Raw genomic sequence first — 25,476 nt, 5'->3', positions numbered from 1 at the left:
AGCGGTGGTGGTGGTAGTATTAGTAGTTGCAGTAATAGTTGAAGTTGTATTATTAGTCGTAATGGCACAATTAGAAGATATTAGATGTAAAGAAGAGCCAAGCCAAAATATGACTGGGGTCCCTTTCAAATGTACTGACTCTCTCCAGTTCATTTCAGCGGTAACACTTCTTCTCTCTTCTCCGACCTCCTCATTTGTGTCATGTGACTCACAGCTGACTCTTGTTGTTGTTGCATTTTTTTCTTTCCCACATATTTGTCACATTTGCCAGCTCTGCATGCACACCTTACCTTACCTTACCTTACCTTACCTCCCTTCTTCCTTCCACTAATATGATCATAAACTACTGTATATCCACGTAAGCCCCCAACCCCCCCCCCCCCCCCCAACCCCCCTCCATGTTTGGATACAAATATGGCTGCATTTGTACAAGCGAAAAAGACTAAGCAAAAATCATGTAGTTTCTAGAATCATCCTAATTTTCCATCTGGATTTTTTTTTCTCTTCCTTTTCTTTTGACTTTTTGGTTTGTTTATTTATCGTTTGTCTCTGGACAAAAATGCAGCTTTGATACTAAAAGAGGTCATTGTCTTTTTCCCATATCGCTGCGGAGAAAATTCCCTTTTCCTATCTTTTTTTTCTTTCTTTCCTTGTTTTGTTGATATTGCATACGTGTCACTGATTGAAATGGAAGGTAGGTAACGCTTTGCCTACGCACGTGATCTTTATGCAGATGAGAATGTGACAAGCACCCGAGCCTGAGTGACGTCAATGTTTCTCTCTCTTTCCCTCTCTTCTTAAAAAGTGGTCTTTAAAAAAAACTTAATTTGCGGCATCGATTATGATTTCAACCTTGAAGATTTTATTGCTTACAACACACACTCGCTTTTTTTTCTTCTTCTGGTCTTCCTGGTCCATTATCTCTCAACATTTTTTTTTTGTTTGTTTTTGCAGAAAGAATTTCTTGCTTGTAGGTGAGGTAGTATATCCGTCTTAGGATTTCCACAATTCTTTTCAAGAGTTGTCGGAAGCGCCAGTGGGCGCAGGTTTACTCATTACAGTCTACGACATTGTTGTCTCCTGTCTGGAGAACAGAGGATCTTTTTAACAGAAGCGTCATGTCAGATTATGAGGCAGTTCAGAGCACTGACCGGCCACAACATTATCTCCACTTGCACAATCCAATGAGATCCAATACAAGGGCTGTATAAAAATAAAATGAATTTCCCAAGACAATAATGCTCAGCTTTGGCTTGACCTTGTCCGTGTCAATCAAAACAGAGCACCAAGCGTAAGGTTCTGTTTAGATTGCCTTTTGGTAATTAGTTAGTACAGTGATACCTTGACTCATGAGTTTATTTTTTATTGTATATTTGTGAAATTATTTGTTTGTGTTTCGATAAAGTCAAATAGCACTGTACTGTCCGACGTAAAAAAACTACACAATCACTTTCCATTCACCTAGGTGGAGGCTGGCACATGCGCAAAGCAAGAACCCATTACATTTTACAAGAGCTCTTTCAGACAGAAGAAAACAAAACATAAATGCGTTCAGCCAAGCACAGATTTTTTTTTAAATTATAAACTATGCGTTCATCAATACAGTAAACCCTCGCTATATTGTGGTTCACTTATTACGGATTTATTGGATCATACATTGTTGTTTTTAACGTGTCAGTCTCTGATACAGTTAGCTTTATTGGCTATATGATTTTAACGTGGCAGCCATGACTCACATAAGATCAGTTGGGGTCTTTTTCTTAACAGAAAAAGTCACCTAATTTACATATATCTGGTAAGTCACCAAATTGCTTGAGGATACAAAGAACATGAAATCACTGTTTAAAAAGTAGTCACACACTGAGTTTTATGAAATTAATTCACATTCATTTGTACTTTTTTCGTGCCCTAAAATGCCAAGTACAGTACAAAGTTATTGTAAATAAATATGAAAAAGCTGTTTTAGATTTTATCCAAACTTACCATGCTGGTGTGCTTGTTGTCATAGTGACTTGTGGCAAGTCGGGCAGGTTTCTCTCATGAGCCACGAACAATTAGGGTGTATTGATTAGATGACCTCAACAAACGGCTTGACAAAAAAGGAAAAAAAAAATTACTGTACAACAAATAGCATGTTCCAGGCTGCAGAGACATCTCTTGCAGAAAAAAAAGAAAGAAAATAGATAGAACTCCCGCCACCATGGCCGCCATGTCAATACAATGCCTGGAAATTTGCCACATTCAACATGGCCACCGTGTCAATTTGTTGGAATGTCGCCACGTATGTTTTTTTTTTTTTTTAAATTTACGATAAAGATAATTTGACGATATGCTATAATATAAACGGTGAAACTCTCTGCCAGGACATTTATTGATATGATATATATATGATATGCTGAGTGTGTTTTGCAGATTTTCTCATTTTTTCTTTAGCGGAAGTCGTGGATAGATAGTTGGATGGATACGTTATTCATCCCATGAGGAAAATTAGATTTAGTAGCTTTATAACAAAGTTTCAAAACCTTTCCACATGACGAGGTATATGTGATGTCATGAACGGCGGACTCTTTTTTTTTTTTTTAATTCCCAGGTGACAAGTTTAGCAGCTGATATTGGTAATACAGGACAGGGTGCAAATAAGTAAAGCAGCGGGTGATCGGTGACGGGATAGGGAGATACAATATCTACTTACAAACAGCTACGGCAGTAGGACTATGCTAGCTAGTTCCTCCATTAGCCTCACCGGCAGTAGGGATGACTTTGACAGCGCGCAGCTTTCTTTGTAAATGTTATCCAAATTGATTCAATCTTCCAGCGAATATACGATCGAAACAGTACGGTCTACAAGCGTTCCATTGAGGTCCATATTTCAATTAAGCTGCTAAAGGGTTGCTCAGCCCACGAGTTTGAAGCACGTCTTATCGTTGGATCTTGTCATATTGTATATCTGTGACCCGGAAATACGTATGTCGCATTCTCTGCCTCTATAGCGCCACAGCGCCAGTAAACAACAGCGACCGATTCTGAAAACTACAGACTTTGTCAACAGCAGTTTAAGTGACAAATGGAAACTATTTTTGGACACATTGTTCGGTCCCGAACAATGCTACAGTGCTGTGCGGTGCTACACCCTACGAGGGAAGGACAGTACAAGATAGAACAGGACAAGGACAGGAGAAGAAGCGTGCGGGACCAGGGTCGTGAACCCGGCTGTACAACTGAAGTGTGGTGGCATTCATTATGTAAATTATAAAAGTGTACAGGACGAGAGTATAAGTGAGGGGATACACGAGCGATTTGCATATTCATGAGTTATTTGTCGCAGTAAGTGCGTGACCTCACACGCAGTGAAAGAGCCCTAGGGGTGTGTGTCAGCGGACACGTGCAAGCGATAGCGTTTTACATGCACAAAGAAATGTCCTGTAATTGCTGTGGCCGGCTGAGGACCCCACCCGATCAATCGAGGGGCGGGATCGGGCCCAGGGGTCCACACCGAGGGACCCGGGACGGTCCGCCGGCCCCACCGAGGCGCCCGACAAACGGCCGGCCAGCGGGGGCCGCAGGGACCCACAGGGACCCACAAGTACTCACCAATACGACGAGTACTTTTGCTATATAACAATTCAATTCACACAATGACAGATCATTGTGAACAAAGCTCTTTCTTTCTGACCCACAGAAAGTGGGTTAAAAACTGTTCAACTTTGCTTTTTGCAAATATTCACTCATTTAGAATTTTATGAAGCCATGCAGTTGTAACACGTACAGAATGTAGCGTTGCATTGTCTTCCTGAAATAAGCAAGGCCATCCCTGAAAAAGATGTTGCTTGGATGATGCATGTTGCTCTCAAACCTGGACCGGTATGTACCTTTCAGCATTAATGGGGCCTTCACAGATGTATAAGTTAGCCATGCCATTGGCACGAACGCACTCCCATACAATCACAGATGCTGGCTTTTGAACTTTGCGTCCATAACAGTCCGGATGGTTCTTTTCCTCTTTGGCCCGGCGGACATGACGTCGATGATTTCGAAAAACATTTTGAAATGAGGACTCAAGAGACCACGGCACACTTTTCCACTTTGCGTCAGTCCCTCTCCAGATGAGCTCAGGCCCAGTGAAGCCAGCCTGCGGGGTTTCTGGGTTTTGTTGCTATATGGCTTTCAATTTGCATGGTAGCGTTTGAACTTGAATTTGCAGATGTAGAGACCAACTGTGTTAACTCACAATGGCTTTCTTAAAGTGGTCCTGAGCCCACGTGACGATGTACTTTCCAAAATGATGCCGGTTTTTCAGTGCCACCTGAGGGATCGAAGGTCACGGGCATTGATTTCTCCAGATTCTCTGAATCTTTTGATAATATTATGAACCGTAGATGATGCAATCCCTAAATTCCTTGCAATTGTACGTTGAGAAACGTTGTTCTTCAACTGTTGACCTATTTGCTCACGCAGTTGTGAACCTCACCCCCTTCTTGCTTGTGAGCAACTGACCCTTTTGGCAATGCTCCTTTTATACCTTTTTCCAATTTACCTGTTGACTTGTGGAATGTTCCAAACAGTTTTTTTTTAGCATTGTTGAACATTCCTAGTCTTTTGTTGCTTGCTCATGTTCTAGCTTTTTTGGAACGGGTTTACAGGCATCAAATTCCAAATGAAAGAATATTTCCCTAAAAGCAATAAAGTTCATCAGTTTGAACATTAAATATCTTATATTATAGTTTGAAAAGGTAATCATTGTATTTTGTTTTTATTGACGTTGTACACAATTTCCCAACTTCATTGGAATTGAGGTTTTTACATCCAATTTTGGGTTACATCGCCATTTTAGGAGATGAACACTGTCATAAACAGAGGAGTCCTCGGGTTGCACTCAAAATTCGGTCACTGAAAATGTTCAGCTGAAAATGTCCCAGAAGTTGCACTTTGGGTTTTCGGCCAAGAAAGGTTTGTCACCGAAACAGCACGACCGGAACAGGATGTTGCAATGACGCGAGCGCTAAGCGCAGCCAGCACGGGCTTTTATGTATAAAACTCGGAGGGGCCACCAATGAAGTGATGTGCTGCGTGGGCGTCTCTGTTTCACTGTTTAGCAGCTACGCCGGTCTGCCGAAATATGTCTTAACCAAAGGATAAAGATACATATCTCAAAATAACTTTTCCTTTGATGAACATATGACGCGGTCAATAGACAATGGTCAATAAACTGCATTCGTCCATGTTTTGTCCAATAGCAATAGCCGATAATAATGCCATTTGCTCCACACCGAACCAATCGTGTGGCGTCAGTAGAACAACGCGAAGTTAGCAGTCTAGCAGCGAGACGCATCGGGCGCTAATGCTTGTAGCCTGCTGCTGCAGGTCAACGGATGACATCGTTGACAAGCAAGGCCCGAAAAGTTCAGCAGTTGTGGACCTTATTTTGGTTTTCTAATATCTGACAAGAAACAGTGTCATTCAAGTGGCTGATTAAAGTGACAGGAATGTCAGGGCTAAATATATATATATATATATATATATATATATATATATATATATATATATATATATTTGTAATTGATTTATTCTTTGAAACATGAATTTTAATTTATGCAATTGCAATGCCATACATTTAGTGAGGTTATTACACATTCGTAGCGTTAAATGAAGTTTTACGAATAATTGGCACCCCGTATCCATACCGGGGGCAAATACAAATATGGCATATTGATAGAGACTTCTACGACCGAACATATTCCGAAATTATTTGATTCGATAGACAAGCAACCCCATTCTGGAGTTTGCCACCCTGGCAGATTCTTGTTCATCTTTGTATGAGCAGTATGTTGGAAGGCGCTCTTGTGTTAGATCTCATCTGTGCAGGTGTACCTAATAAAGTGTCCAGTGAGTCTACGTACACTCTATGATCAATTGTTTGCGTTGGTCTTAAGATTTTTCTTTGGCCTCGAACTTAGAGATGGTCCTGGAAAGTGCAGACCGTACAGAATTGAAGTAACCCATCTGCAGATAATCTGACCATTTCATTTATAACCTGATCTCATCCCATTTGTTGCTTAAGTAGGTAGCTGTATTTTCAATCATGCCACCCCCCCCCCGCCCCAAAAAAAAGCATGTGTTCAGACAGTATGATATGATGATATGAAATAGTATTTGTAATAACAAAACCTGGTCTAGGCTATTTCAGTCAGAACGGTTTATAACGCTTTGATATAACAGGAGCTCCCCAGAGAGAGACACTTGGAACCAAATGTTTCCACTTCCAAATAGTTCTGTAAAGAAGGCCATTAGAGAAGAAGAATTTCCAAAACTCAAAAGCTGTGTCCGTGGCTGAAGGTAAAGGCTGATGTTCCTGGAGGTGGCTGGCCGAGAGGAAGTACTCCATGTGTGAGGGATCCCTTGCACATCATGGTTTTCCTCTTTGCTTTCACATCTTTTTCCATTGATTTCCATGCACTGTCTCATGAGTCACTGACAGGGAAGGGTTTTGTGTCTTTTGCTCTTGCATTTTGTGAATCTAATGATGCACTTATGTTGCCCCACTTTTCCCTTTTCTTCATACCTTACCTACTAAAGGAGGGAATGCCACTTTATTGGTAAGTGGATGTTAACCAGAGGGAGTTACACAAGAATAACCATTTTTTTTAAAAAAAAACCACAAAGAAAAGGGGTCGCTGTTCACATGTCAGCACTTGCCTTCAGGGGGAAAAAAATCCAGAAAGAGAAAATTGAGTAGCAAACGATTTTTGTTTCTGATTCGACTGAATAATTGTGATGTTTATTTTGTTCCCTCCATTTCTGTGATGTTCTGTCCAGTTGTCTTCTCTTTCTGTTGTTTCATTTCTTTGAAATTATGACTTTAAAATATAAAGAAGTCCTCTTTTTTCTCTCTCTACACTATCCGTAGCTCTTCACTTTCTGCCTCTTCTCTATTATTTGGTACACTTTTGATATTTCTCCCTCTCTTCCTTCTCCTAGTTTTGTTTTTGTTTTTGCGGTTATCATTTCTTCAACTCATGATGGTTTTGCATGCCAAGTATTGCATGCGCTGCACCGTAGAGGACTATCTATCTATGAGCCATGTTGAGAAAACTTAGGTCTTTTTCTTTCTGATGTTACCTTCTTTTGGTACACCGTAGCACTCAGTAAAGTGAGAAAATGAAAACATTCTAATGCTCCTTTGCCCTTTTTTCCTCTTTTTGTTGTTTTTGTTGGTCATCATTTCTTTGCAGAAGCTGCGCCTACTGGCCACTGGCTCTGCCAGCAGCATCCAGTCTGCTCTGCTGAAAGAGCAGAAGCACCATAGCGCCCCCAGCAGGAGTCAGGCGGCGCACATGTGCACCACAAGTGAAGCTGGAAGTGTGGACAGCGTGAACGCGGCAGGGAGGAGAGCGAGCCACCGAGGACGGAATAAGAGCTCCCATTCTCCCGCTCGCAGCAGCGACTCGGCACGTTCCCGCCGCGACCGCGCTCGCAGAGGGAGGAGCAGCCGTCATCAGAGAAAGTAAGAAGGAAGACTTTCATATCCTGTTGGACCACATCCATCCGTCTAGTTTCCTTACTGCCTGTCCTGTTCCAAGGTCACAGGGAAGCTGGAAAGTGTCCCGGGCGATTTGGTGTGTGAAGCGGGTTAGCGCCCTGGATCAAAATCACAATATCATCAAATTCTAATATCCGTATGGCCCATTCACACGCACACAACAGCCTCCGTCTTTCAGCTCCTTTCCCACAGAATGCAAATATCTCTCTGTGTGTCCATTCACATACGCATAATATAAGCAGCTGTCTATTCACAAGTGCGGCTCGTAGCTCTCCTTCGGTCTAAAGAACAGGCGAGATGTCTTCAAATAAACATTTTCAAAATATTGGGAAACGTATGACTTTCGGAAGCTAACATTCAAATATCGCAACGTGAGCAACCGAATGATGAACATTGATAGTTCCGTAGGTGAAAGCAACAAACATTTACCTTTGGTCTGTCAAAGACATTGTCTTGAGAGTCAGGATTTATATTCCCCCGTTTTGTGTCTGTGAAGACACTATTTGCAGTGCCCGAATGATCTGCAGTGCGCATGCGCAACTCGATACAGCAACAACACTAGAGCAAAAATATGTAAGTAGTACCTATTCCTAACCCTAATCCTAACCGTCACACTTATCCCAACTTTAACTTTAACCCGAACTCTACCCCAATTTTTTTTTTTTTTTTGTTTGCCTAAGGTATCGCGTCAGCGCTTTTGTATTTTGTCCTCTTCGTCCTACTCTTGATGCCGTAGCTAGCTGTCAAAGATGGCCACCCTGTTGCGCATGCGCACATAGATATGGCAGTCCACACTTGTTTCCCATTGAAAATGTGTGGCGCGTTATGAAGCAGAAAATACGACAACGGAGACGCCAGACTGTTGAGCAACTGGAGTCATACATCAAGCAAGAATTAGGAAGAATTCCACCTACGAAGCTTCAACAATTAATGTCCTCACCTCCCAAAGGCTTATTGAGTGATGTTAACAGGAAAGGTGATGTAACACAGTGTTAAACGGGCCCCTGTCCCAGCTTTTTTTGGAACGTGTTGCATTCAAAATGAGTCAATATTTGCAAGAAAACAATACGTTTTATCAGTTTCAACAATAAATGTATTTGTAGTGTATTCGGTTGAAGATAGGTCGAAAAGGATTTGAAAATCTTTGTATCCTGTTTTTATTGACATTCTAAACCATGTCCCAACTTCATTGCATTCGGCTTTCTGTCTCAAAACGTAAACATGCATTCACATACGCAGAGAATGCAAACATGAGTCGGTGCATTCACAAACACAAAACCTCATGCCTGGCTATGGCCTTGGGGTCAGAAAACCATTCACAACCGCACACGCATTCCCACCCGTGATTGTATTCGTTTCAATTTATCCGGACACCTTCCTTGCACTCCATCCTTCCATTTAAGCTTCTAACACTGGATATACCTCCACAATGCTGCGTGTGATAGCTTTTGCTTTCCTTCCTCAGGACAAAAAGCAGCCATTCCTCCAAGCGTCACCACCGCTCCAGTCGAGGCCAGGCACACAATCGCAGCCCATCAGCCTCGCCGGGGCGACACTCGCACACGTCGAGCAGAAAGAAAGAGGTGTCGCGAAGCAAGCAGAACCTGAGGCGTCGCGGCAGCTCGTGGAGCAGCGAACAGTCCTCGTGTGCCCACAGGGACCGAGGCCTCAGCAAGGCCAAGTCTCCTCACAACAGGCAGAACACATCCAGGTGAGCGCACGCTCACAATTCATTCACTGTTTGGGGCCCCTTGTCGGGCTGACCGGGTTCTGTGTGTTACGCAGAGAGAGGGACAGCCCCAGCCGCTGCGATAGCGATGCCGACAGCCGGGCCCGTCGCCGCTCCCGCAGTTACTCGCCCATTCGCAAGCGGAGAAGAGATTCACCCAGTTTCATGGAGGCTCGCAGGATTACCAGGTAACAAACGCCGTCTGGAAATGCTGGGTCAATATCTGACAGTTTGGTCGGTGTAGTTTTACATTTGCCTAACTTCGGCGCAGGCAGTGTGGGTTCGGTTCCCACTCGATGTGAATTTGAGCGTGATGGTCGGCTGTCTCCATGTGAGCACTGCGACTGACAAGCAGTCCAGGGTGTTGTCCCCCTTTCGCCCAGAGTCAGCTGGGATGGGCACTAGCTCCCCGCGAGCCTCAACAGGATAAGCGGTATACAAAATGGATGGATGTAGTCTTAAAGTCTTTTCACTCCGCACTTGGTTTTTGTGACTTTCACCGCGCAGTAGGACGCAGGGCGGCGCTAGGGCGATGGTTGGCACCGGTTGCTAAACTACCGAACGAGTAGTTGTCTGATGCCTTTTCCCACCACTTCTATTGGATTCGCCATTTGTCATCATGGCACGCTGCTTCATGAATTGAGCATTTTTCAACTTGCGGTGTCGCAATGGCAAAACACCCACCTCTTATGCCCTCGGCTAACGCAGCACCGCATTTTGGCGTTGCGCCGTGGCTGCACTTGCACAATGAATGGGTTGGTGGACGGCCCACTGCGCTGTGCTAAATGCAGTGTGAAAAGGCCTTTAGAATCACCTTTTTCATGGAACGAAATAAACTAATTCTCCTCAACCGACTAGTGGAAATTGAATCGATAATGACACTGAACAAAAAAAAAAAAAAGAATAAATTGATTGCAAGTAAAGATTGCAGTAATTTATAGAATCTCTAGAAACAACTATTTGATTGTATTGATACAGTGGGTACAGAAAGGAATCAGACCCATTTAAATTTGTCACTCTTTGTTATATTGCAACCATATGTTAAAATAATTTAAGTTCATTTCCCCTCAGTAATGTACACACAGCACCCCACATTGACATGAAAAAAAAAACAGAATTGTTGAAATTTATTACAAAAGATATAATCTGCATCACACAGCCATAAGTATTCAGACCCTCTGCTCAGTATTTAGCAGAAGCACCCTTTTGAGCTAATACAGCCATGAGTCTTTTTGGGAATCACAACTGGATTTGGGGATCCTCTGCCATTCCTCCTTGTAGATCCTCTCCAGTTCTGTCAGGTTGGATGGTGAACGTTGGTGGACAACATTTTCAGGTCTATCCAGAGATGCTCAATTGGGTTTAAGTCAGGGCTCTGGCCGGGCAATTCAAGAACAGTCACGGAGTTGTTCTGAAGCCACTCCTTCGGTATTTTAGCTGTGTGCTTAGAGTCATTGTCTTTTTTGAAGGTGAACCTTCGGCCCAGTCTGAGGTCCTGAGCACTCTGGAGAAGGTTTTCGTCCAGGATATCCCTGTAGTCTATAGACAGGGGTGTGGCTTTCCTAATCGAGTCCCATCAGTATAATCAAGCACAGCTGGACTCCAATGAAGGTGTAGAACCATCTCAAGGATGATCAGAAGAAATGGACAGCACCCGAGTTAAATATATGAGGGTCACAGCAAAGGGTCTGAATACTTACAGTTGTGTGATATTTCAGTTTTTCTTCATTAATAAATCTGCACAGATTTAAACAATTCCATTTTTCTGTCAACATGGGGTGCTGTGTGTACATTAATGAGGAAAAAAAACAATTTGAATGATTTTAGCAAATGGCTGCAATATAACAAAGAGTGAAAATGTGCCTCTGCACCAAACAGCAGTTCAGAATACCCACCCTTTTTGGAGTCCTTGGAGGGGGTGCTGGAGAGCGCTCCCGCTGGGGACTCCATCGTTCTGCTGGGGGATTTCAATGCTCACGTGGGCAATGACAGTGAGACCCGGAAGGGCGTGATTGGGAGGAACGCCCCCCCCCCCCCCCCCCCCCCCCCCCGATCAGAACCTGAGTGGTGTTCTGTTATTGGACTTCTGTGCTCATCACGGATTGTCCATAACGAACACCACGTTCAAGCATAAGGGTGTCCACACGTACGCTTGGCACCAAGACACCCTAGGTCGCAGTTCGATGATCGACTTTGTGGTTGTGTCATCAGACTTGCGGCCGCATGTCTTGGACACTCGGGTGAAGAGAGGGGCGGCGCTGTCAATTGCTCACCACCTGGTGGCGAGTTGGCTCCGATGGTGAGGGAAGATGCCGGTCCGACGTGGCAGACCCAAACGTCTTGTGAGCATCTGCTGGGAACGTCTGGCAGAATCCCCTGCCAGAAGGAGTTTCAATTTATTCACCCACGTCTCGGGCGAGGCAGGAGACATTGAGTCCAAGCGGACCGTGTTCCGCGCCTCCATTGCCGAGGTGGGCCACTGGAGCTGTGGCCGTAAAGTAGTCAGTGCTTGTCGTGGCGGCAATCCCCAAACCCATTGGTGGACAACAGCGGTGAGGGATGCTGAAGAAGGAGTCCTATAAGGCCTTTTTGACCTGTGGGACTCCTGAAGGCAGCTGATGGGTACTGGCTGGCCAAGCGGAATGCAGCTTCGGTGGTCGCTGAGGCAAAAACTCGGACATGGGAGGAGTTCGGTGAGGTCATGGAGAACTACTTCCGGACGGCTTCGAGGAAATTGGGGGAAGCAGTGCACCATCAACACTGTGTATAGTGGGGATGGGGCACTGCTGACCGCGACTCGGGACTTTGTGAGTCGGTGGGGAGAAGACTTCATTTCCACCGACACGCCTTCCCACGATGAAGCACAGTCTGGTTTCTCTGAGGCAGGCTCTTCTATCTCTGGGGTTGAGGTCGCCAAGGTGGTTAAAAAGCTCCTCGGTGGCAGGATGAGATTCGCCCGGAGTTCCTAAAGGCTCTGGATGTTGTGGGGCTGTCCTGGTTGACACGCCTCTGTAACATCGCATGGACATCGGGGATTGGCAGACTGGGGTGGTGGTCCCCCTTTTTAAACGGGGGGACCGGAGGGTGTGTTCCTACTACAGGGGGATCACACTCCTCAGCCTTCCTGGTAAGGTCTATTCAGAGCTGCTGGAGAGGAGGGTCCGTCGGGAAGTCGAATGTCAGATCCAGGAGGAGCAGTGTGGTTTTCGTCCTGGCCTTGGAACAGTGGAGCAGCTCCTTGAGGGTGGATGGGAGTTGTGTTTTGTGGACATGGAGAAGGCGTTTGACCGTGTCCCTGGTGGAGTCCTGTGCGGGGTGCTTCGGGAGTACGGGGTGCCGAATCCCCTGATACGGGCTGTTTGGTCCCTGTACGACCGGTGTCAGAGTTTGGTCCGTATTACTTGCAGTAAGTCGGACTCGTTTCCGGTGAGGGTAGAACTGCGCCAAGGTTGCCCTTTGTCACCGATTCTGTTCATAAACTTTATCGACTTTATGTGGTGAAGAAGGACCTAAGCCGAAAGGCGAAGCTCTCAATTTACCGGTCGATTTACGTTCCCACCCTCACCTACGGTCACGAGCTGCGGGTCGTGACCGAAAGAACGAGATCCCGGATACGAGCGGCCGAAATGAGTTTCCTCCGCAGGGTGTCCCGGCTCTCCCTTAGATATAGGGCGAGAAGCTCGGTCTTCCGGGAGGAGATCAGAGTAGAGCCTCGACCCAGGACATGCTGGAGAGACTACGTCTCTCGGCTGGCCCGGGAACGCCTCGGGATCCCCACAGAAGACCTGGACGAAGTGGCTGGGGAGAGGGAAGTCTGGGCTTCCCTGCTAAAGCTGCTGCCCCCGCGACCTGACCTCGGATAAGCGGAAGAAAATGGATGAATTAAATCAATATATTATATCACCTAAATATATGCTGTTGTTTTAAATAGCCTAAATAAATTAAATACAAAATGAAATCAATTAAAAATAATAATAATAATAATCGTGTATATATATATATATATATATATATGTATATATATATATATATATATATACTGTATGTATAGGGTTAAATGCACTTTACCCATCAAGTTTGCCGAGTGTGACGTCAACACCGTGTCACCCCTTGATGCAAGTGGCCCGATATCAATGAATGTAAAAAAGTGAATTGTGCTGTCATCTTTCACTCCAGCCCTTAAAGGTTCCGATGCCAAGACAACAAGATGCGCCTGAGCTGCAAGGCCAGTTACCGTGGTAACTGTTGCCGTGCAGTCTGACTCCCGAAGCTTGACTGAGCAGTTAAACAACCCCAGAGTAAACGTGGCTTTCTCCTGTTTTTTTTTGTCTCTCTCTCCTCCTCCACATCCTTTCTGAAATTCACAGCAACTCTAAAGCTGCCCGCTCACTAACGTAACGCAATTACAAACGCAATCAAGGTTGTTTTTCCACTCACACTTGCCTGTGCGTTGCCATGACAGATTGGCCCGAGAGCATCAACGCACACCTTTTTCCAACTTGTAATAGCAGCAATACCTTGATAGCGTTCTACTAACCCAGTGGCGGGCTGTGTATTTGGTACCTGGGCTTTCAGTGGGCACACACCCAACTTAATCCACCTCTTAATACCACACTACCACATCACAATTCTGGAAACCATTAATAATCGGGATTTTCGATGCCACTTTTTTTCAGACAAATACCGGTATGAGTACTCACCAATAACGATATCACTAGTACTTTGGATACATACAATTTCAATTAACAAAATGACAGATCCAGTAATTGTGAACAAAGACCTTTCTTTCTCTCTTTCTCACGCACATGATGATTGGCCGACGTGTCAAACCGCCGCAGTGTAGCGCCAACTACTGGAGAAGGACTTAACTTGAGTCCGATTTATTTATTTATTTATTTATTTTTTTGCCTTAGTTGTCGGTTGCTGGTAACGGTAGCCCAGTACCTTGATATAAGGCTGGTATTGGCCCGATATCGGTACTCGCCCATCCCTAATCAATACTGTACGAAAACGCAATATAACAGCACACAGCTGTGTCATGGACATACTCTGGAGCAGATCAGAATCAATATTTATCTACTAACATGACACCAGCGATGCAGATTATTATATGTATGAATATGTGCAGATCTCTCCATATGTGTTTTTCAAAATTGGCTGTAATCGTTTTCCTCTCTCCAAGAAATCCGAGGAAAACTGATCGTGGGCGAGCTACTGGGCACTGTGAGGCGAATTTAAAATCTGACCTGCTAATGAATAAGTCCCATTGCTAATATAGTTGAAGTTACATCAGCCAGCACGAAGTCGTCATTGTAAATGAGAACTGGTTCTCAATTGACCGACTTGGTTCATTAAAGGTTAAATGAATAAATAAAAATAAACTACTGACTATGAAGGCCGTGGGCGGATTAGTTTGACAAAAATAATCGAGCATCCACGTACTGGAAGCAGTACGGCCAAGGGAAACAAGGGAGGATGAGCAGAATAGGCGGTGGTGATTAAATGATTCCAACTTGACGGAACTGATATTAGAGTTTAGGTCGTGACGAGTCACCGCTGTACTAACCACACTGTTGTTGACTGTTGATGTCTCCTGGTGTTTGCCTCCAACGTCAAGTTCTTTTGGGTGCTAATTACTTATCGGAAGCACTTCCACAGTGGCTATTAAGCTAACAACTTGCTTTTCTCTAATATAAGTGTATGCAACCGTGTGTGCACAGCTTGGACTGATTTTTTTTTTTTAACCCACTTATAGCTCCTGTCATGATCACAACCATCTGCGTGCTAACAATGATTTGTTCTACCAAATATCATCAGATGAATCGCTTTAAAAAGATGATGTTGACGTCCACTTCATCGTTCCCCTCCCCAGCGCTCGGAAACGTCCGATCCCGTACTACCGCCCGAGCCCGTCGTCGTCGAGCTACGACAGCAGCCCCTCGCGCTCCAGTCGCAGCTACAGCAGCTACAGTCGCAGTCGCAGCAGGAGCCGCGGCAGGAGCCGGAGCGGGAGTCGAAGTCGCAGTCGCAGTCGCAGCTGGAGCCGCAGTCAGAGCTGGAGTCGAAGCAGGAGTCGCTCTCACAGTCGCCGCGGTTACTCCAGCCACAGCAGCTACGACAGCCCCGGCTTCTGAGAGCAACCCAGAACGCGAGGGAGGGAACTGCAATTGAGGTACCGATAGATTCCGGTCCAGGGACCAAATCCCTTTTACCCCCTAGACTATTACCTCACTACTACAGAGTCATTTGTTTAAAACAGCGCTCTGCAATTGGTATTTGGCCAGTGACGGTCATTCGGATTTGCCTTTACACAGCACCACAATGGATTTGAAAGAAACCAAATGGCATGTCGGTAATGGAAGGGCAGCGTTAAGTTTGCGTTTTTGCTATTTCAGAATTACCAGCTGACTTGTAAATGTTTGCAACTGCACTCGTGATCATGAAAATCTGCCATGAAGAGACCATGATAGGTTTACTTCTCTCACACATTTTAAACTCATACAAACAAACCTAAACCCCTTATAAAGTATTCCTCAGCACCTGTTCTCATTCTTGCTGTCAAGAAATGAGTATTAATATTAATACTCATTAGAAATGAGTATTAATAGTATTAATCATATTAATATATATGTGTTTGTGTATATACTGTATCGTCACTTTGAGGAAATAGTATGATTTTGTTTCAATTTAAGATGAAAGTCTACACGAAGGTTATTCCCATTTCAAATCCATTGTTGTGGTGTTTAAAGGCAAATTCATAAAAAGACATTCCCAAAGAAACACGTTAAACATTGATTTGGTCGAGCCCTTGGAACAAGTCTTGCCCTTTGTTGTCATATTCTTTTACTTCTTCCACGAAGTCGGATGTAAACATGAAAAATGGATGCAGAGTAAATGACACATCATAGGGAAAAGTCCGAATTTCTTTTCCTCGCCGCCCCAAAGATGTTCACTCCCCGAGAGCAGCAAGATCAATGGAAGTAAGAACAAAAGAGGAGAAAATCATTTTTCTATTCCTAAAATTGTATAGGTTCGTCTGTATAGCTCTCTAATCTTCTGGCTTTGTAAACTATGCACTGTATATTCCATTATAGCATGGCGAATTGGAAAGAAAGTGTCCCTTTTGTGGGGGGATACGTGGCCCGAAATAAGCTTCGGGGACGCTCCTCTCATGGTATGCCAGACAGTCACAAGCAAATTTCTATTCATCTGTATTATTTATGACTTTTAGTCTGCCCTAGCTCACTGACTCTGATGCGTATACTGATTCTGCTTATCCTTAATGTATTTATGGGTGCGTGTGTAAAGCGAGGTACACACATACGGATTTTTCACATTTGAATGAGATTTTTTAAGTGAGAAATGAGAGAGAGTGTGCCGTGGGGAAAGGTTGTCCTCTTTATCCTCTTTTCTCCGCTATTTTGGTGCAGCAACAGCGCACGCAAATTCCATACGACAGTCACGGAGTCCGTGGCTCGGCCGCGCTATCTGTAAGGGTGAGGTTTAACGTTTCCGACCGTCGAGTGAACAATCACGCCGAAGACACCCCACACCACAGGATAATCACAATCTGACTTACTATCAGTATGCGTGTGCCCCGCTTTCCGTGTCATTATGACTGAGGCTGCCCTCGCACTATACAGGAAAACGTGCTGCAAAACTTTCCATGCACATTGTTTTTGTGAATCTACTATTGATTGTATTTATTTATTTATTTATTTATGTATGTATTTACATATGGATTTATTTATTGAACTATTTATGATTTGAAGTTATTCAACCTGTTTTTAGCACGAGGCCATGGTCTTCAGAGCAGGTCAAATCGTGTTGGGAAGAGAACATTGCAACAGATGTATTCCCATGTGACCATCGCATGTTGATTGGTCGAACGCCTTGCCGATAAGCCCTCTGGCTGGAGATGCATTATGTTGCAGATTAGCTCATAACCAATGCAACGGATCCCCACGACTTTCATTATTTCATGGGGTCTTAGTGGTTCAATACAAGAGTAACAAGGTGTCATTCAACTGCACCCTGTATGCAAAAAAAAAAAAAAAAGAAAAACATTGAGACAGACCTCTTAATGAAAGAAGGAATTAATCAAATGGGACTTTGACAAAGTTCCTGAATCTCAATGCCTCATTTTACCAAGAAATTTTGGACAATTCTATGCTTCCAACGGCAGGGGCGAACTTTGAGGAAGGTAGTTTTTGTGCCCCACTGTGCAAGGCAAGGTCCAAAATCCCCTGACGTCTACCCTATCAAACACATTGGAAATTTTTTTTTTCTCTCTATCAAGAGTGGAAGCAGCTATATATATATATATATATATATATATATATATATATAGTTATTTATTTTTTTCTATAAATGTCACTTCCAGTTTTGGCAAAGTGTCCCAATACCTCTGTCTACATAACGTAAAATGGGGCCGACAATATCAGGATCTGTCCTGCCTCAGCTGTGTTCATTCGCAGATGCAAACAGTCCACCAGAAAGTCTTCCTACCGCTTTATCACGTCTTATGTAATTTGCACTTTGGTGCATTCCATGTCAAACCCCTGAATAGTAAAGCCTGTCCTTAAATTGATTCGAAATATAGCACCGCCCCTTTGGTCCATTGATCCTTCTTTGTAGTGTACAGGTTAATATTCCTGACAATAAATTGAGACAACTGGGCAAAACAAATTATGTCTGGGTATTTTTTCCTGTAAGCATATAGTTTTCAATGTGTGTGTGTGTGTGCGTCTGTGTGTGTGTGTGTGCCTTCCAGCAACCGCTACTTTAACACAGGGCAGCAACACATACAGTGCATCCAGCATTACTCAGCTGCACATATTCATCTAGTGTCTGCTCTGTGAGACGACCGTTACTATAGCTTAGTAGGGGACCTTCTCTGCATCTTTTCCTCACTGTTAATTGCACTACATCTGCATCCAGTACAGCTCAGCGCTGACCGACATGTCGTTGTCTAACGTGGTTTAACGCTGAAGGTGCGTAACTAAATCCTGACTAAACTGTAAAAAAAAAAAAACAAATGTAAAAAAATAAAAAACCGATGGCTTTAACCTCTGCCACATGGCGGAGATGCGAAGGAACATGCTCAAAGAGCGAACATGCTCAAAGATCGAGGTTCGACTCTTGCTACTCCTATTGCCTCAATCATTCATCTTTCAATTTCATCTGGTCACTTTCCAAAGGCCTGGAAATCTGCTATTGTTACCCCTGTCTTTAAATCCGGTGACTCAACTTGTCTGAATAACTACCGACCTATAAGCATTCTTCCGGCCATTTCCAAAGTTGCAGAAAAATGGGTGTCAGAGCAGATTGTCCGTTATTTAAACAGCAGCTCAGCCTCTCTCCACGCCATGCAGTTTGGTTTCAGATCCAAGCATTCCACTGAGATGGCTACATGCCTCTTCATTGAGAAAATAAAATCTTCTCTCGACAAGGGTGGAGTTGTAGGGGCGGTGTTCTTGGACCTCAGGAAAGCTTTCGATACAGTCAATCACTCTGTTCTTCTTACCAAGCTCTCAAAATTGAACGTCTCTCGCAAAGCTGTGAGCTGGATTGAATCATATCTGCATGACCGAACGCAATCTGTATCAGTTAACAACTGCAGATCAGAGTCTCTTAGGCTAACCTCCGGAGTCCCTCAGGGATCAATATTAGGCCCCCTTTTATTTCGTCTTTATATCAACGATTTGCCCACTGTTTGTTCTGAAGCAGAGTGCGTAATGTATGCAGACGACACGGTTTTCTTTGTTCGTGGTCGCTCCAAAGATACTGTTGCTGCTAAACTCACTTATACATTGTCCTGTGTCACAACTTGGTTGCAGGAGTGCTGTCTACAGCTAAACGTCTCTAAAACTGTAGGCATGTATTTCACTAAAACAAATAGAGTATCACCTGACCCCGACATACTTGTTAATGGAGAAAAAATGCAAATTGTCAGCCAATACAAATATCTTGGGTTAATAATAGATTCGCAGCTTTCCTTTAAAGCCAATACTGACAAATTGTGTAAAAATATCAAATTAAACCTCGCAAATGTCCGTGCAATTCGAAATGAAATGTCAACTGAAGCCGCAAAAAGTTCCTCAATTTATATTCAATGATTCTTAGTCACTTTAACTATTGCATAACCAGTTGGTCCCAGGCTGGTCAGAATGCAAAAAAACCATTGGAAGTTTTGTACAAACAAGTCATTAAAGTGATGGATAAAAACCCAAGGCACTATCATCACTGTGCAATTTTTAAAAAATGCAGTCTTTTAAACTGGGTCAGTCTTCACACATTTGCAGATTCCAATTTGATTTCTAAAGTACTGCATGATTTGCAAAGAAACGGCTCTGAGCGTGTCACTCGAGGCTCGGTCAGAGGTGACCGTCTCGTTCCTCGGCGCAGGAGCACTTTCACTCAGTCAGCCTGGCCGGTGAGGAGCGCCGGTGAGTGGAAGGAGGTTAAACCGCTTACAACATACGAGGCCTTCACAAAAAAACTGAAAATGTGGTTAGTTAACACCTATAGCTGCCAACACTAAAAGACAAGTATGTTATGATGTTGTTGTTGTTTTTTTTGTTATGATCAAATGATTTGTGGTTTAGGTCTCTCTTAATAGTATAGTAAGTCTTTGATGATGTATCCTGTATTATATTGGCTTGTAGATGTATTTGACTGCTTTTTTACATCATGGCCAGGGGACTACAGATGCAAACTAGCCTTCTGGCTAATTCTGGCTTTTTTTAACCATGTGTATTTCATGTGTTTTATGAAATTGCATTGTCCCCTTTCAAATAAACTGATTAAAAAAAAAAGGATGAGCCGTGCGTCGCAGCAGGCAGATAACCATTTATGAACATTTATTTGGTTGTTTAATTTCACACTTGGTGAGCTTGCACGCCTATACAAGCCATTCAAAAGTCGAATGTCCATAATAAGTGGTACGTGTTTATAATGGCATCTCTTTAATGATGCTATGAAACGTAATCCAATGCCTGTCTGACTTCTGGATTGTTCTGTCTCTTTGAGCCGTCGACTGAGGGGAGGACTGGATGTCGGTATTTGGGGAGGGAGAGAGGGAGGTTCAATAGTGCAATGGTCAGCTGTCATTTTGGGAGGGCCTTCCTGTTGGATTCCATCGCAGTGCTACGTCTGCCACAAATAGATGTTCTCGTAACTTCCAGGAGCGAGTGGAAAGAGGAGGGGCGGTGTCAGTGGTCGTATAAATACGAGGTGGCCAGCACTTGTCGCGGAGGCCAAAGTGTAGCAGCAGCTCTCCTTCATCATGGCAGAGAGACATATTCCTTTCACCCTGCTCCGCACCCCGAGCTGGGACCCCTTCCGCGACTGGCACCCCACCAGCCGCATCTTCGACCAGACCTTCGGCATGCCCGCCCCGTCGGATGACTTCGCTGCGTACCCCTGCGCCCGCTGGCCCGGCTACGTGCGGCCCGAGATGGCCTCCGGGATGTACCCGGGAGCCGTGATGGCCCAGCAGGCTCGCGCCTTGTCCCGCCAGATGAGCACGGGAATGTCGGAGATCAAGCAAACCCTAGACAACTGGAAGGTGTCTCTGGACGTGAACCACTTCTCGCCGGAAGAGCTGCTGGTCAAGACCAAGGACGGCGTGGTGGAAATCACTGGTGAGACCTCGCTGACAACATTCGCTTTAAATGGAATATCAAACTCGAGGCCCGGGGGCCAGATCTGGCCCACCGTGTCGGTTCGTGTGGCCCGCGTACGTGAATCACGTGCGTCTACTTCATGTTCATCCGGAATAAAATGTCAACTTGGTTCATAACGTTGAGAGAAAAGGCAAGCATTTTAAAATCAAAAAGTTAGCCGTGACACGGGCAGACGGATGCATTTGGCGTTTGGAGCATTTTCAACTGTATGACAACCAGGCGGATGTACGAAAACTGGGACAAACGTGGCAAAAAACAAAAAAAAACCCGAATCATACGAAAACCGAGGTTCCGCTGCGTATGTAATGATATGACGAGGCCGTTATACGTCTATATGGTTCCACATTCTTAAAAGCCGTCTGACGGTAACCCTAACAACAGTGTGGCCCGCAACAAAAATGAGTTTGACCCCCCCCCCCCCCTGCGGTATATAACGAGGTCTGATGCAAAAGTAAAATGTCATAGCACTTACTTGTGATGAACAAAAGCACATGCACTATACAAACGGTTTGACGTCGTCTACTTCACGAATGATTGATCGACTGACACAAATAAACGATATTCGAATTTACTGAGACGAACCGCTATGTATAGTTCTTGGCGGTTGTACTATCTTTGTAAATACAGAATGTTCCCTGTGTTGGATCTTATTGGATTGTACAGGTGGACGTCGTAGTATAATAGCCCACGAAATCTCTCTGCATAGCAGCTCAACTGTTCTGGAAACTTGCAGTTACATAATAACTCGGAACAATGCAGCGCTGTTTTCCAGTGTGCTAGTGGCTGTGGGCTTTTTGGATTAAAGCCTGCTGCTACAAAAACAATTGAGCGTGTTCTCAGTGTTTAGCGACAGACACTGAGAAAGCGTTTTCACATGTTTTAATGCAATCCGCAAAGAATCATGCTCTTTGGGTGTGCCGTGACTCATCAGTGCTGGGTTTGCTTTAAAAGGACAGTTGGATCTCGTCCAGGCTTTTACCGCCGCCAGCTGACGCGCGGCACGTAGTCAGGGCACCGAAGATAAACAAAGCCACAGTGGAATTTGCAGCCTCCTGTTCTCTTACGGGAGGTCAAACAAAGATGATATCACGTCAAAATAGCTCCATTGCTATCCAAACGTGCAATGTGTCAATTAAATGCAAAATAAGGATGATATTTCTATTTAGCATAGGGTGTATATTTCATAGGACACCGTTGAATCTGCTACACAGCCAATATCATGCATGCTTTAAAGGAGATACGCATTTTTTTCACAATTCATTCAGCAAAACTCATATAGCAAGACCATTTCTAGACCTCCGAGGGGTCCCAGTCAAGAACAAACAAACAAAAACCTGGATGACTGATAAGCAAAGGGGTCTATTTTCGTAGACAGCGCATCTGCAGAGGGGGGGGGGGGGGGGGTCCAAATGCCAGCGGATCCTGATTAGCGTGCAGGCCCAAGACCCGCTGTGCGTTTGCCAACTTAGCAGACCTAAATCCACCAAGCTGGGCATTGCCGCGCAGCGAGGGTGTGCGCATGCCCGAGTGAAAATTAGAAATTTCGAAAGTCGATCTAAATTTACGGCTGCTCAGACCACGTCTAACACCTAAACCGCCGGTCTAACGTGATTTTGGTGAATTTGCTCAGGGCACAGGCAGTAGATACAGTAGATCTTGCTCGACCCGAGCCGTGACAAACCTTCACTCACGCGGGGATCGCCGTGATTACGCAACGTCCTCTTCTGCGCAGTGATATTTGTGCGGAGACTGTCATTGGGTCCCATTTAAAGGGAACGAGAGGAGCCGCTTTGACCGGCGGCGACCGAAGTCGGCTTTGAACGCTCCCGTCGCGCGATCAGACCTGCTGATCTCACACGCCTCTGGCCCACGCTTGCAAAGTCCGCCGGTCATGAAACCGGCCCATCTCAGCCGCTGACATTGTGAGAAAGGAGGGGTACACACTAGACTGGTCGCCAACCAACTGCAGTGCAACCGTGCTGCCCAACCTTCTTAACGTTCTTTGTAAAAGCACGAGAGGTGCCCTGGCTGGTCCAACGGATGGGTCATCTGGGGTCGTCATGCCGATAACAAAGCTGCTCTTCCGTTTATTAGGAACCCATTTTTGATTTTTCAGGCAAAGGTTTTTTAAGTGGCACATGAGCTCATTTGTTCATTGTTATGATGTCAAAAGTCGAGCATTCATGCAAATTTGCAGGAAATGTTCGAGCATTTCCAGTCCGAATGTATACTGTATGTATTTATTCTATTTGTATTCTTTGTGCTCATAGGAAAGCACGAAGAGCGTAAAGATGAACATGGTTTTGTGTCCAGATGTTTCACAAGGAAATACACGTAAGTAGTTCCTGCATCCAACCCCATTTTGAAACTCACAGCTACTTCCTGGGGTGTTGATTAAAGCTGTCCTATTGGACCAAACCAGCTTTTTCTCGTATTTGGGATGCAATATTGTCTCTATGGTAAGTAAACATGTGAAATATGAATTAAAATCGTCCACGGAGTCCTGCGTTCCGGACGCTCCTCCGCCGAGAGGCCTGAAATCAGGTCATTCGAAGTTCTCGAGCTTATCTACGTCACTGGCGAACATCTCCGCCGACCTTTACGCTGCCGAGCCATCGCTGTCAACATAACAAACACGTGTGAGGGTCGGGTCTTCTACACGGAGGCAGCCAATCTGAGGAAAGCCAAATAAGGACAAAGCAGATACAAAACTGGGTCAAACAGAAGTAGATGTCAGAGGAGCCTTTTCTGAAACTATTATGACAAAACTAAGTTTTTTTGGTTTGTTTTTTAATGAAATTCATACTTTTATACTAAATCTATGTTGGAGAGTCACTCTAGGGAGGTCTAAAGACCCCAAATATGGGACCTTTAATGCCGCGCTACCAGTTTGATCGGCGCTTCTCAAATAATACACTGGCTCAAATTATTTGGAAGAAAATCATCTTCTCAGCATTGTTGTGCCATACCATTTTTGTTTTTATATTGTCGTATTGTTTTATTCTAAAAAAAAAAAAAAAAAAGAATTCCTTATTATATTTTTCTGTCGAAAATAGGCAACTTTCTAATTTCAGTGACAAAAGGAATATATGAGAATAAAGAACATAAATAAAAGCATACATAAAAACAGATAAAAAAACATATAAACTGCTATTTTGTTTAATAACAACATTTTTTTCTTATTTTCTTTTTGAGAGAATAAAAGCGTCTTTTCCCAAATAAAAGCTGTAATATTACGAGAATAGTGTGTTTTTAATTGACTTCAAAATGTCTTCAAATGTATTTCTTCCCTCGAAACCAGTTTGACATTTCCAACTCGCAGCCCGGGGGCAACATCTGGCCCGCCACATCATTTTTATGTGGCCGGCGAAAGAAAATCATTGGCATTCACCTTCCATGACTCTTCTTAAAATCTGTACTATATATATATAGATATAGATATAGATATATATATATATATATATATATATAGTGAAAGGTTTGCGAACCCTTGCTCAGTCCACAACGTCTGCTCGGGCGCTCATTTTAGCTTTGGCTTTGCTGCCACCCAGAGGCCACACTGACAACTGATGTGTTGTTAAACAGATGATAGACATATCGTTCTAGGATTTTTTTAAAACACTCAACAACAGGAAGGCTAATAAACCCTCTTCCTCGAGATGTCTAAAAGGTTTTTAGCAACAGGTTGCACCCTTGCGAGGACAACTTCAGAGCATAATTGCTCCTATAAAATGTGTCTGTGATAAAACCAACATGTTTTAAACACTCGGAAGAAGAAAGAAAATCCTACCCTAATGAGCTAATTTGAACTTTTTGGATCTGTTCTACTTGATGAGTAAGAGGGAGGGACAAGAAAAATCCACTCGCTAACTATCTGTTGTTGCATTTTGAGCATGGATTAGTTGACATTTCTTTTCAGTGATGCTGGCTAAGACTTTTCTTTTCCCAACGGACCACATTGGAATCATGTTTCCCCTGCTTCCTCCAGCCTCCCCTCCAGCGCCAACGTGGAAACGGTCACGTCCTCGCTGTCTCCTGACGGCGTGTTGACGGTGGAGGCCCCGCTCGCCAAGCCGGCCGTCGAGGCCGCGGGCACCGCGATACCCGTCGCCGTGGACGGCAAAAGCGCCGCGGCGAAGAAATAGGAGGCTCGCGCGCAAACACGCGTTCCAACGAGCTTTCGGAGATGACGTAGGCGACACGGAGACCTTCGCATCTGGACCGAGCTAAGCCAGGCGGCGCGCGCGTGTGTGTGTGTGTGTGTGTGTCTTCTCTTGGCGCTGTATTTGTTCTCCTGCTTTTAGTCTGGGGTAGCTCACGTTCTTTGTTCTCTCTTCCTCACGTCTGCTGAGCACATCTTCCTTGGCGCTGGCTGGTTACATCACACTGGAGTAAAAAAAAAATAAAAATAAAAAAAATAATCTCCAGCGGCGTGCACTTCGCCACCCTAAAAAGCAGAACAACGCCTGTTAGAAGTCTGCAACTCGACTGTTTTGTCAACGGAGAATAAAGATGAAATGGCA

General features: G+C 44.3%; 2 protein-coding genes across 6 annotated transcripts in view; both read left to right on the top strand.

Annotated features, from left to right (window-relative positions):
• The window catches only part of srrm3 (serine/arginine repetitive matrix 3), a 71,201-nt gene extending 50,669 nt beyond the window's left edge, over positions 1–20,532 (top strand). For 3 of the 5 annotated variants that reach the window (XM_061701774.1, XM_061701772.1, XM_061701773.1), the window contains 4 exons: positions 7,230–7,501; positions 9,003–9,248; positions 9,323–9,454; positions 15,139–17,945. In XM_061701774.1, the coding sequence (XP_061557758.1) occupies positions 7,230–7,501; positions 9,003–9,248; positions 9,323–9,454; positions 15,139–15,400 (912 nt within the window). In that variant the 3' untranslated portion in view covers positions 15,401–17,945. Of the gene's footprint in view, positions 1–7,229; positions 7,502–9,002; positions 9,249–9,322; positions 9,455–13,442; positions 13,565–15,138; positions 17,946–20,452 lie in introns of those variants that run through there. The other 2 variants (XR_009770157.1, XM_061701775.1) reach the window with 2 other exon arrangements.
• Positions 20,460–25,476, top strand: hspb1 (heat shock protein, alpha-crystallin-related, 1). The gene is made up of 3 exons (XM_061701776.1): positions 20,460–20,911; positions 23,224–23,287; positions 24,942–25,476. The coding sequence occupies exons 1-3, from the start codon at positions 20,554–20,556 to the stop codon at positions 25,096–25,098; spliced, it is 579 nt and encodes a 192-aa protein (XP_061557760.1). The 5' UTR covers positions 20,460–20,553; the 3' UTR covers positions 25,099–25,476.

The sequence above is a fragment of the Phycodurus eques genome, chromosome 17 (genome assembly GCF_024500275.1).
Source record: "Phycodurus eques isolate BA_2022a chromosome 17, UOR_Pequ_1.1, whole genome shotgun sequence".
Classification (NCBI taxonomy): domain Eukaryota; kingdom Metazoa; phylum Chordata; class Actinopteri; order Syngnathiformes; family Syngnathidae; genus Phycodurus; species Phycodurus eques.
This window is presented reverse-complemented; position numbering and strand designations above follow the sequence as displayed.